At 48.8% G+C, this 13,306-nt stretch overlaps 1 protein-coding gene across 3 annotated transcripts in view; it reads left to right on the top strand.

Moving 5' to 3' along the window:
• The window catches only part of Ksr2 (kinase suppressor of ras 2), a 187,795-nt gene that overhangs the window by 116,300 nt on the left and 58,189 nt on the right, over positions 1-13,306 (top strand). For all 3 annotated transcript variants that reach the window (XM_090320194.1, XM_090320192.1, XM_090320191.1), the window contains exons 6-7: positions 1,602-1,671; positions 4,686-4,769. In XM_090320194.1, the coding sequence (XP_090176320.1) occupies positions 1,602-1,671; positions 4,686-4,769 (154 nt within the window). The remainder of the gene's footprint in view (positions 1-1,601; positions 1,672-4,685; positions 4,770-13,306) is intronic.

Genomic DNA, 13,306 nt, shown 5'->3' with positions numbered 1-13,306 from the left:
TTAAGCTACAAGAAATTCCACAGGCTGTGACGGTGATTGACATATCATGCTGTCTTTTTCTTGATTTTTCTCTGCCCTCTTGGGCTCGGAGAATCATTAGTTGTCTTAGAAAGGTCTCCAGCTTTCCAAGGGCACCATTGGGGTCTCAGGAAACAGCTCTCAGATGGCTGGCAGCAGTGTCACCAGACAGGAGAGAGAATGAGTAGACTGGGGTTAAATGCTCTTGATGGGTTCTGACATGCTCTCCCCTCCTCCCTCCTGAGGAGAGCACTGTTCCATCACAATAGCTGTGAAAAATGAGGGACATCTGCGACCCTGAAATGAGACTGGACCATCCATCTGCTGGGAATGGAGAGTGCCCCTCCCTCCCAGCTCCCAAGCTCCCAGCCAGCACCACTGGGTTCATTTCTGCTCTTATCTCACCTCTGGGGCCCCAGGGGCTGAGGAGAGACTGGTGTGTGTGTCCAGACAGTGAGAGAAGCTGGGGTTGGAGCCAGGGTCTGCAGCAGACCTTGACCCACTGAGGGACAGAGAGACAGTTCAGTCCACTGGGATTCAGCCTAAGCATGCAAGAAATGACCACATAGAGAGACACCTAGTCTGAAGTCTGCATGATTGATTCCTTCTTTGTCACTTTCATTTGTCATTCTATCTATCCAGCCATTTCATATACCCATCTGTCCATCCACCCACTCATTTATCCATTATCCATCCATCTTTCTATCTATTCACCAATTATCCATCCACTTAACCATCCATCTTTCCATCCATCCACCTAGTCATTATTTATGCATCCACTTATCCATTCATCCATCTTTATATCATCTATCCATTATCTGTCCGTCCATCCATCCATCCCTATTCTGGTATGACATTAAATGGCACATACTAAAAGAAGGTAACTAAACAGAAAATGGTATAGATTACATATAGTTTTAGAATATCTTTTGTGTGTTTCATTTTGTTTTGCTTTTAAGATAGGGCCTCTGTGTAGCCAAGGCTAGCCTGAACTCTCACTTCAGTAGATTTACTATAAAATGTTAACTTCATGGGTTGCACAACTGTATGGCAGAAATGGGGAGACTGGGACTGGCTTCATGGGCATTGGGAATTGCCACACACAATGTTACCATGGTACAGGTCCTTCTAGCCAGCATGTGTGGCCTGGGCTATATAAGACCTTAAGCAAGTGACTTACCCTCTCCAAGCCTCAGTGTCCCCGTCTGTGCAGTGGGGGAGCTGGCAGCCCCAATCCTGTGGTGGTTTTGAGGACATAGCTGGCAGTGTGTGACCGCGATTCCTGTGACTCACTGGCACATGCCTGGCACCTGCTAAGTCCCCCATAAATGGAAGTGATGGCTGAGTCTATTCATTCCACAGCTGGTTTCTCACGAGGCATCTTCTGGCTGTCCTGCCCAGCAAGTCTAGCAGTCGGTGGATATAACAGGATTCTGCTGCTAGTGCCTTTAGCAAAGCTGAAGGTGGCTGGTGTCCCTCCTGTGGCCAGCCATCCTTCCTTTCCTTCCCAGGGCCTGACCAGAGCCCGGGTAGCCCTACAATGGTGTAACAAGCCTTTCTCCTCCACTCTTCTCTCTTTGTAGACACACTGTCAGTGCCGCGCTGGTCCCCGCAGATTCCCCGCAGAGACCTGGGCAACTCCATCAAACACAGGTAGGCTGCCTGTGTGCACCTGCAAGCCCTGGGCATGGGTGGGCGAGGTAGGACAGAATATTGGGCCCTAGTTCCTTTATCACCATGGCACTGGAGGTCCAAGATGAGTACCTCTCACCAAGCTTGTCCTTTGTCAAAGTCACCAGGCTTTGGAGCTACTGCCCATGCTCCACGTTCAGAGCATAAAAGCCTTGAATCCTTGAGAAAGTTGTTTAACTTCTCTGGCATTCCTTTTTCATCAAGTAAGTCTTTCTACCTCCAGGATGGTTATGAAAATGAAGTGGGATAATACAGATATAGAGATGTATAGTGCCTCTCACAGGATCAGGTGCATATATAATAAATGAACAGTAAATACTATCGTTGGGGTAAGTGCCTTAGGTCCTAATTTTGGGTGATTCTTACCTAGGAAACACAAGATTGTGGGCCGGTGCTCATTCTCCCTTGAGGTGGAGGTCAGGCTGGAGCTGTGGCCAGCAGGGTGAAAGGACAATCTCCCCAGGTCCATCCCTGCCTTTGTTGGGTGGGCTTTAGCTGCTATTTGGCCCTTAAAACAGGTTCCTTAGCACCCCTCCTCACATCTAACTTTCTATGGTTTGTCCCATTGTCTTACAAACTTTGGGTTGAATATGATCAGCTCCATTTGATAGATGAAGAAACGGAGGCCTTTTGGGAACAAACACACTGGGGTCAGCCAGACAGCTGATTGTGTTTCATTCTGTGAGACTTCTGTGAACCAGCCATGGAATCTTTCCTCTAGACTTTTCTGTGTCAGAGTTGCAACACTGAGCAGGATGTAAGGCCGATGTCTCTAGAAAGCTCTCCTGCTAGAAGACACTCAGCCAACAGACTGTGACAGTCCCCAGGGATCTGGACTGGGTGAGGAACACACCAGGGGTGGAGATAGCCACAGCCAGAGGTCACCCTCACTGGAGTGGCATCTTGTCAGTGGCTTCTGAAAGAAGTATGTTAGCAGGATAGTTGTCAAACCTCAAATCAGAAAACATTGGAGGAAACTGTGAGGATGTGTTAGATGCCAGTAGTCAGGCTGTGAGTTGCAGAGAGGCGGGGCAAACATGAGAGGCCCTTCACTGAGTTGGCTGTCCACAGCACCCAGGGTTGGCCACGCCCATGCCTCCACCATACTGTCTCAGCCACACGCCTGAATTGGCCACACCCCTTATTGAGGGCCAAGCCCCTGTTTCAGCCACATCCTTTTTTTTTTTTTTTTTTTTTTGCCAGTCCTGGGCTTGAGCTCAGGGCCTGAGCACTGTCCTTGGACTTTCTCAAGGCTAGAGCTCTACCACTTGAGCCTCAGCACCACTTCTGGCTTTTTTTTTCTATGTATGTGGTACCGAGGAATCGAACCCGGGTCCTCATGCATGCTAGGCAAGCACTTTAACCACTAGGCCAAACTCCCGGCCCCATCAGCCACACTCTTGAATTGTCTGTGTCCCTGAGTCAGCTGTGTTTCTGACTTGGCCTCACCCTTGGTTTAGTTTCATCTCTGGCTCAGCCACATCCAAAGTTTGGCCACAACCCAGATTTATCTGCATCTCCAAATTAGCCCCACTCCTACCATCTGTATCGTAGCTCAGGGCCATTTTCTAGATAGACCCCATCCCTAGGCTTTCTTACCTTGACATTGAAACCTGGTAGTGCCTCCTGTATATTTATGTAGAGCTAAGGGGAAACAATCTGATCATATGAGAGCTAGGGCAGGCTTCCTGAGGTGGCCTGTTCATCTTCAATTGCTCTGTTTCTCCCTGGGCTTGATGTCAGGAACAAGAGATGGGTATTCAACCCTGCCTTGGTGGGAAATAAAATTAAAATCCTGTTCTCTCTCAGCGGTCACTCCAGCCAGAAACAGGCAACAAGGAGAGCTGACCCTGGGGACAGGACAGGTTGGAAAGGAAATTTTCTCCCACCCCCCACCCCATACAGCTGCTCTCTATCCCCGCTCTGCTGGCTGCTGGGAGAAGAGCTGCCCTACCCATCACTGAGAGCTGCTGCTGTCTGCAACACAGACCCCAATTACACTCACTGGCCCTGCTATTGGGGCTCAGCAAGTCCAAAATTGGGGCTCTGCTCAACGTCCTGCTATATTTGCTTAGACATGGGATCTTCGGACTCCAGTTTGTTCTGTTTGGAAAGGGATTGACCCAGATTGCAGTGATGGTGAGGCGGAGGGAGGCCGCCTTTCCCTCAACATTCTTTGCCTCCAAGTTATGTAATCACTCCCCATTTCCCGTTTGACACTGGAAGCGGTGAAGATTAGATACGACTCCTGCCGATGGTGGCACAAATTGAAAATTAAAATTAACTGTGACCTGACAACCTTCAATCCTTTTCCTGGGAGCCTTGCTTAGCTTGCTTGCTGCTTCCCCCTCACCCCCACCCCCACAGGATCTGGGGATAGAAGGCCCCCCACAGCCTTGTCTGGGAGTTAATCAAATGTGTTCCTACCCACACTGGTAATGGGGGCTCCCTGGGAGACGGCTAAACTCTGTATTTGCAGTTGGAGAGGGAGACAAGCTGATGGTCGAAGGCTTTCCCTTTTGGGGGACTCCTTCATTCCAATAGTTGGGGCTCCATTCTTCTATTCTGAAGCTCAATTTGGTCCAGAGTAGAAGACCCCCCTTGAATTTTTGTCTAGTGGATGAAATAGGCTATCTATTATAAATGCTCAAGTTCATAAGATATTCATAACCAATTCAGCTAACACTAACATGGTCCCAGACCCCCATGGAAAGCCCTAGACACGCATGACTTCATTTAATCCTCCAGATGACCCATAAGGCCAACACTGTGGCCACTGCCCTCCCCCTCCCGCTCCAGGCAGATGATGGGATGGATTGCCCAGCAGTTGAAGCACCTCGCTGAATAGTCATTATGTTGAAGGGAGCAGGATTGGATTCCAGGACTCATGCCTGTCCCCTTGATGTAGGGCATCCTCCTAGGTGGGTCGATTGCTATCCTCTGCTCCTTGAAACATTTCTGTCTCTCTTCTACAGGTTTTCCACCAAATACTGGATGTCTCAGACGTGTACGGTCTGTGGAAAGGGGATGCTTTTTGGTCTCAAATGTAAAAATTGCAAGTAAGTGGCTGCACTTGGAAGGGACATTGTGAAGCACCTGCCATCAGCTAGAGGGATGCAGCCTCGGAGTGTGATTTCTTGACTCTTGAAAGAGTCCTTTGGTCTGCATTTTAGAAGCTCAACATTTGGGTGGGGGAGGGGGCAGTGCAGAGGCAGCCGGGGGTAATTCTGGGTAATAAATCCAGGCAACAGACCATAGTAGGGAATATAGGACACTGGGCTGGCACACAGTGGGACCTCCATTCTCATATAGTCCAGGATCAGGGGTTGGCGAACTGTCCCCTCACTAATTGCAAGGTCAGGGTTTTAAGTTTTGCAGCCCATTGGTGGGGGGTTTACATGGCAACTTCTCAGCTGAGTCTCCTTCAGCTCAGGAATAGTCCTAGATAAAGCAGAGACAGGTATACATAAACACTGAATTTATTCCAGCAAATTTGATGTGAAAGTGCCTCAGGACATTTTTCTGAAGGAGTATTACCATTCTCCCCATTATATAGAGGAGAAAGGTGAGCCTTAGCCAGGAAAAGCCACAGCTAGAAAGTAGCAGTCAGGACTTGATCCAAAGCCCTAACTCCTGTCCTGGTCACTTCCTGTGCCCTCAAGTTCTGGCTAGATGGCAGGACCACCCTGCTCCGCTACTTCATCCTACCCCTTCCCGATGCCCATTCTGCTGTGGCTGACCAAAGGGAGGGAGGGAAGCAGAAGCTCTCACACCTGTGACTCCAGGTGTGAGCTCAGCTATCACACTAAGCTGGGTTCAAATTCCACCTCTGCCACTTTGTCCCTTTGTGACCTTGGGCAAGTCCCCAGTAGTTGCATCTGTGGGAGAGGAATAATTAATAACCAGACCTATCACGGGGGGTAGTAAGCACTCATCAAACCCACATGCTGAGGATGGTATGTTGCCTATATAAGTTCCCAGATTGTCTCTGTGTCCTTCCTTCGGTGTGGCTTAACTACCCCATCAGATCTCATGGCTAACAACACTCACTCCTTTTCTATGATTGGACCACCATCCTCATATATACCAGCTGGCTGGGATGATAGATGTGCATTACTTAAGCCCAGCTCTGGGCCTGTGTTTTGACTGTGAGCTCTCACAAAGGGTCAGGTGTGGAATTTTCTACCTGTGGCGTCCCATTGGCACTCACTAAGGTTTGCATTCTGGGTTTGATTTTGAGATTAGAAATGCTCAACTGTAATCTGTAAACACTGTACACCAAGGAGTCTTCCAGGCACTGGAGATCTGGGCATCGGAGACAAAATCCTTGTATTGGTGGGCGGTCAGGAGGTACACAGCCAGTAAACCAAGTAAAGTTCTTGAAGGAGGTCTTGAGGAGTTGACCGGAAGCAGAAGGAAGTAGAGAAGGGAAATTAGGAAGTAAAGTGGTCAGGAAAGGTCTTCTGCCAGAGTGAGAACTTAAGGTGCAAGAGTCTATGGCCCAAGTCTCCCAGGCAGGAAATGACGTATTTGTGTGTGGTGGGGGGTCTTGGTGCTTGAGCTCACCCTGGGCACTGTCCCTGAGCTCTTCAGCTCAAGGCTACCGCCCTACCCTTGAGCCAAGCCCCACTTTCCATTTTTCTAAAGGTTAATTGGAGATAAGAATCTTAGGTCCTTTTGTGCCTGGGCTGGCTTTGAACCTTGATTCTGAGATCTCAGCCTCCCAAGTAGCTAGGATTATAGGCGTGAGCCACCTCGACTGGCAAATGGTGAGTCTTGTGATTACTTTAACCCAGAGCACTCTGAGCATGCCAGAGACTCCGTGGACAGCAGGAACAAGGCTCCACCTGCTGTTCCATGTGGGTACCCAGGACCAACAGCACCTAGGAGATGGGGGCATCCCCAGGCCTTCCTACAGCTGAGTTAGAATTTGTATTTGGTTATTCTCCAACTGCTGAGTGATCCCCACGTTTCTTTCTTCTAAATTATGGGTCTCAACCTTTTGGATTTCTGAGATATAGGGTCATGCTATGTAGTGCAAGTTAGCCTCAAACTTGCAGTCCTCCTACCAAAGCTCACATCTGTACATCCCACACGTTCCAGGTGGTTATGAGGCCTTGGTTCTGGGGCCCCCACTCAGGAGAGCCTCAGCCCAATGGAGAAGCAGCAGCGTAGAAGTCAAACCAAGATTTACTGACTGAGGATGATCAGTACTTCTGAACCAGTTTGGTTCAAGTTCTGTTTCTCTGCTGTGAGCCTCCCTCTATAAATTTGGCTTTTGTTCCTTTGCATCTCTCCTGAAATTCATGCAGTAAATACTTATGTAATGAGTCATATGATAGCCTGTGATCGGGAGGCCAAGCAGTAGGACAGATAGGCCCACATTTGAGACTAACTGGTGTGTGATCCCACTGATTGCTTACCTTCCTTTGTAACATGGGGTAACAGCTTCCAAGCTAGTTTGTTTAAATGAAAAGCAAGCAAGCTTACTGCTCTGTTTCATGCTTATCCTTGTACCTGGCTCCTTCAAGGTACTTAGTCACTGAAAGCTAACCCAGTTTCTACTTGAAAAATTAATTTTGGGGTACCCCTCCACCCAGGAAACCAAAACTTCTCCACATCTAACTACCCTCTTCCCTCCTGCTTCAGTTTAGTGCCCACTTCCTGAGGAATTATCATCAAGCTGTCTTGTTGGTGTTCTGAATAGAGAGATTAATGAACTGATGAGAAATTAAAGCCCAGAAAGCAATCTGCAGTTATCGAAATCGAGGCGTCTTTGCCTGATAGATTCGTGAGCGCTGAACGCAGTGGTCCAGTGTCAGCATAATCCACGGATTGTCTGGAGAGCTGTGGGTCCAGCTGGCCCAAGTATGCTTTTGCAGGAAGATGCTGGTGGGATTCCCAGCTCTCAGGCATGTGTTATCTGCTTCCTTCTGTCCTCCAGGTCCTTCTAGAAGTTTCTGCAAGCTTAGGTCTTGGTCTTTAAGAACCTCTGTCTTCATTTCTTGCAGGCCAATGCACAATAGAGCATTTCAGACTGTAGGTAAAGAATCAATGCCATTATGTATTTCCTTCCTTCCTTCCTTCCTTCCTTCCTTCCTTCCTTCCTTCCTTCCTTCCTTTCTCTTCCTTCCCCCTGCCTCCCTCCCTCTCTCCCTCTCCCCTCTCCCCCTCTCCCCCTCTCCCCCCCTCTCTTTTCCTTCCTTCCTTCCTTTCTTTCTTTCTTTCTTTCTTTCTTTCTTTCTTTCTTTCTTTCTTTCTTTCTTTCTTTCTTTCTTTCTTTCTTTCTTTCTTTCTTTCTTTCTTTCTTTCTTTCTTTCTTTCTTCCAAGGCAGAGTAGAGAAACGCGGCAAGGTCTTCCTAGCCACAGTGGAGAAGCAGCTTTGTGCTCTGCTTGCCTCCATCGTGTGGATTGGGCCTTGGCTCTGAGAAGTGGAGCCAGCCTGGCCCAGAGTGCTCAGAGTCATGGTCAGCTCCCAAGGTGAGCCTCATCTAGCCCCACCTGGGAGTGGATAGAGGTGGCTGCTGAAAATGGCAGCTGGATCCCTTGGCAGACTTCCTGGGTCACACTGCAGGCTCCAGGTCTAGAAACCTATATTTATACAATGCCTCCCTGCTGTTTTCTGCTTGTCCTCCATCTGTGAGGGAGGGAGTTGGATATGCAGAGAACACTAGGCAATTGGGGGGGAGGGGGACAACACTGGCACAGAGGAAGTGTGGAGTGCATGGATGGGGCAGGGTGCACATTGAGGGGCCTGTCCCTGAGGACTTCTTGAGGGAAGAGGGGTTCGCAGGTGAAGCAGGGCAGGCAGGAGGAAAGGCTTGCAGAGGGACTTTAGAGTCTTGGAGTTTATTTTGCACTGGTTTTCATCAGGCACCGGGGGATGGGATGATGGATTCTGCTTTGAGAATACACCCTGCGCCCTGACCTCCCATCTCCTCTCAGGGAAAGCAGTTTTGGCCTCCAGAGCCCTCATCTTCATCCTGAGGATCAGTCCTGGGCCTGGGGAAGAGGATGCTGGAGTTGTGATGGCCACTTCCTGAGTGGAGGCAGAGCAGACAGTAGCCAAGAGTTCTGGTGTCCCCACACTCACAGACTAGGAGGGCCTTGGTTGGTTGCAGGCACATTAGCCTAGGTTCTGGGGCCCTGTCCTCTTCCTCAGGGGCAGCCAGGGTCCAGCTCATGGCCATGAGTGCATCCTTGCCACCAGGTCTTGGTGCTGAGTTCATCTCTCCTGGCCTGTGTGGCAGTCTGAGACTCGCAGCTCCCTAGTGTGTGGCTGGGAAGAGCACCTCAAGGCAGGCTGGCTCCATGGTGTGGTTTATGTGGCAGAGCTCCCTGCAGGGATTATCTGGAATCAAATCCCCACTTCCTTTTTTCTCCTCATGTCCCACTACAGTGGGATGGGTTTCTCCTTGAATACATCCCTCACAAGAATCCCAGGCTTAGTATCTGTTTCTAGGAACCCCAACTCGTGACAGTAAAAGGACAGCAGGGATCTAGACTCAGGGCAGGGAGAGCTGAGCTCAGGTCCCAGACTGGCCCCTTCCTGGTGGTGTGGTTTTGAGAAAGCATCCAAGCTTCTCTGATGTACGGTGGGGCAGACCTAGTCACTCAGTCTGCTGAAGATTCATGAGTGCCCCAAATCACATTCATGGCTTGGAGATTTGGTTAAAACCTTTGAATAGGTAGCTGCCCTGTAATACTGGAGAGTCTGTCAGTATAAAGTATATAACACACAGAGCCACGGAGTCTGTGGGTTGAAGCAAGAAAGTTCTGGATATTTCTCACCTTTCTGTGACTTTTTTTTATTGTCCATTCTTCCATGTTTTTTTTTTTTCTCCTCCAAACTATATGGCTTCTCAGGGTAGATACTAAAGGTAGATCTCAGGAATTTTCTCTCAGTCTTGCCTCTGTTGACTATTTGGGACTAGATCATTCTGCTTGATAATTCTGCATGTTGTAGCAGTTTTCAACAGCTAGTTGTGACAGTAGAAAATGTCTCCAGATGTTGCCACATGTCCCCTGGGGCTGCAGAAGTGCCCCCTGTTGGAGTGGGGTGTACAGCAGGCTAATGCCAGTCACTTGCTGATGGATGGACTCAGCAGACACCCGCAGCTTCTCAGGTGAATCATACGTTCTGTACTTGAGAGGTAGAGAGCGAATTATGGGGTTCCCCCCCTGTACTTACGGGAGTGATTATAGGGCTATATCCCCTCTTATATTACAGGGTGGCCAGACACCCTACTTCGCCTGGGACTTTCCCAAAGTTAGCATTGAAATTTCCAAGTGCCCAGCCCAGAAACCCCATGTCAGATCATATCAGTCACCTTATAGCAGAGGCAAGTGTGTGCATGCACTCCATCAGGTCAGGCCCCCTTCTGTGGCAGTGGTGGCTTCCCTGGGCTAGTGCTTTCTAGTTTTTTCTAGGAGTGCTTCAACGCAGTCTCCACGATTCCTTTTTCCTCCAGCTGCCCTAGCTGACTGGACTTGCTTATACTTCCTTCTTTCCACACCACTGCTCCCTTCACTAGTTTGCACTTAAATAAGCCTCCTTTGCCCAGTTTGGCTGTATTGTGGGGCCTTTTGGATTAGATTGGCTGAGTTTTCAATTCCCTCCCTTATCCTATGTGTTCTCCTTGCATGTGTTCTTGCACCCACCATTCCACATTGGACTTGAATTATTCCTGTTCTTGCAAAACTGAATCCAGCCACAAGTGTTAGGAGATTCCAGTGTGAAGCCGGCCCGCATTAGTCTGAGCCACTGGACACGTTCCTTGCTTCTGACCTTTGCAAGCTGGAGGAATCACGAATGCCGATGTTACAGCTGCCACCTTGTTCCTGGAAGCTTTGGGAATTCATACAGGATATTGACAGGATATAATTATGAGCACGCTTTCATAGATCACCAGCTTGAATCTTGAACTTACTTTGCCATTAATAGAAACACTTCAGCTTTTTGCAATAATTATCATGGGTTAATGGTCCCTTATCTGCCTTTAAAACCTATTCCAAGCAAAAATTAGAGTCCAATTACAGTTGTGTAGGAGAGATGGGGAAGCTGAAGTTCAGTGATACAGGGATGGGGATGCTGGTGGTGGTAGTGGGGGTGGTGATGGCGATGATGCTGCTGCTGATAATAGTGATGTGACAATGGTGATAGTGATGGTGGCAGTAATGATGATGATGGTGATGATGATGGTGGTAGTAATGGGGATGATGATGATGATGGTGGTGGTAGTGATGGTGATGGTGGCAGTAATGGGGATGATGATGATGGTGGTAGTGATGGTGATGCTGCTGCTGCTGATGGTGGTAGTAATGGGGATGATGATGATGGTGGTAGTGATGATGATGGTGATGGTGGCAGTGATGGTGATGATGATGAATGATAGTGATAGTGGCAGTAATGGTAATGATGGTGGTAGTGATGTTGATGACAATGATGACCATGACAGCGATGGTAATTCTCAGGAATCTTCCCTAAAGATCCACTGTGCTTTGTTCAGATCCCTGTCCCCAGCCCCACGCTGAGGAGGAGGAAGGGCACTGAATGGGATGCACTTCCACCCTATTTCAAGAAAGGGGTGCAATTTCCAAGAAATGAATCATTTTCCAAAAAAATTGCCTAGATCCCCAATCAGCAATATTTGATTGATTTTTGTACTGTCCACCCTTCCTTCTCCTTGACCATGTCTCCAGTATTTACCCGGCACAGGCGGGGCACTGGGTTCCCTCCAGCAAACGGGGATCAGGAGTGGGGGCACCAGGAGGAAGGCTGGGCTGTTCTGCAGGATAGAAGCTCCTGTGCCATGGCACCGGGGACCACCCAGGCTCACTCAGCCAGTGGCTCCTTTGGGGGATGAGACGTCCACACAGTGGCTTCTCTCCACGGCTGGAGCTCTCCCTATCCATGCTTGAACGTTTGGAGTAAACGGGCCATTTTCAACGAAAACTCTAAATTGTTCCCAAGTGTCCAGGGGGCAGAATGGCACTCCTGTATGCACTAAGAGTGTCCTTGTGTGAAAGTGTGGTCCTATTGGGTGCAGGTGTGTGCCATGCAGACATTTTCCTGATAGGCAGCCCTTTGAAGGCAGAAGTTTCTGTACAACTCAACTCTTCTTGATTCTGAAGACTGAGATTATTTTTTTAATTTGGTTTTAATTTTTGCCTTTATTTGGGGGAGTGGAGGGGTAGTACTAGGATTTGAACTCAGGGCTCCTTGCTTGCATAGCTAGGCAGGTGCTCTACTGCTGAAACCAGGCCAGGGCCCAATTTTCTTTCATTAATTTTTTGAATAGGGTTTGGCATTTATGCTCAGGCTGGTCTGGACTGTGATCCTCCTATTATTCTTCCTATGAGGCTAGGAGAAAACAGACAGTGGTGTAAAGGTAGAGGGAAGGGAAGGAGGAGGAAAAATCCAGAGCCTAGAAGATAGGTAAGAGTCAAAGCCAGCTAGGACAGAAAAGTCCTAGAGACTCCATCTCTAAAGTAACCAGCAAAAAGCAGGCCCAGAGGAATGGTTAAAGTAAATCACCAGCTAAGCAAGCAAGCAAACAAGCCATGCAAGCCTGGGACAGAGATTGAGAGAGGGAGGGAGGGAGGGGGGGGGGAGAGGGGAGAGAGAGAGAGAGAGAGAGAGAGAGAGAGAGAGAGAGAGAGAGAGAGAGAGAGAGAGAGAGAGAGAGAGAGAAGGGGAGAGAAGGGGAGAGAGAGGGAGGGAGGGAGGGAAAGAGGGAGAGAGGGAGGGAAGGAGGGAGGGAGAGGGAGAGGGAGGGAGGGGAAAAGGGAGAGAAAGAGATGCATAGTTATTCTGAATGGAAAAAAAGTCAATATTCTGTGTCATCATAAGGTAACCTGAAAGCATAGATATTAAATGGAACCCCCTCACCCCCCCCCCCGCATTGGTTCAGTTCCCTGAGGTAGGCTGGGACTCCTAGGCCTTTTTTTTTTTTTTTTTTTGGTGGGTCATGCGGCTTGAACTCACCCTGGGCACTGTCCCTGAGCTGAATCTTCAGCTCAAGGCTACCACCCTACCCTTGAGCCAAGTCCCACTTCCCATTTTCTAGAGGTTAATTGGAGATAAGAGTCTCAGGTCCTTTTGTGCCTGGGCTGGCTTTGAACCTTGATCCTTAGATCTCAGCCTCCTGAGTAGCTAGGATTATAGGCGTGAGCCACCGCGCCCAGCTTCCTGGGCCCATTTTTAAAGGTTGTTCTAAAGCTGGAATGAAATAGTATTGTGCAATGGAGTCAAACAAGTCTTCAAATCACGTGATGGTCAGAACCATGATGATGTTGATGATGAATACACTCTGCCAGGTAAATGAGTTGGAGACATGAAGTTCATGTGGGCACTGTTGGTGGAAAAATGGCCACTACTCTTGGACCACTCTCAGTATAGACCCCAGAGGGTGCGTGGTAGCAGCTGCTCTCCAGAGTTAATTATCTGGGTTCCTAAAGATAAGCTTTTGTTGTTACTGCCCGTTCTCATTTCCCATCTGGGTACCTACAGTACCAAGAACTCTCTGGATCACTGGGGTAGCTCATTTATCCATTCACTTTCCATCCATCCATCCATCCATCCATCCATCCATC

This window comes from Megascapheus bottae, chromosome 28 (genome assembly GCF_031878675.1).
Source record: "Megascapheus bottae isolate mThoBot1 chromosome 28, mThoBot2.hap1, whole genome shotgun sequence".
In the NCBI taxonomy this organism is placed as follows: domain Eukaryota; kingdom Metazoa; phylum Chordata; class Mammalia; order Rodentia; family Geomyidae; genus Megascapheus; species Megascapheus bottae.
This window is presented reverse-complemented; position numbering and strand designations above follow the sequence as displayed.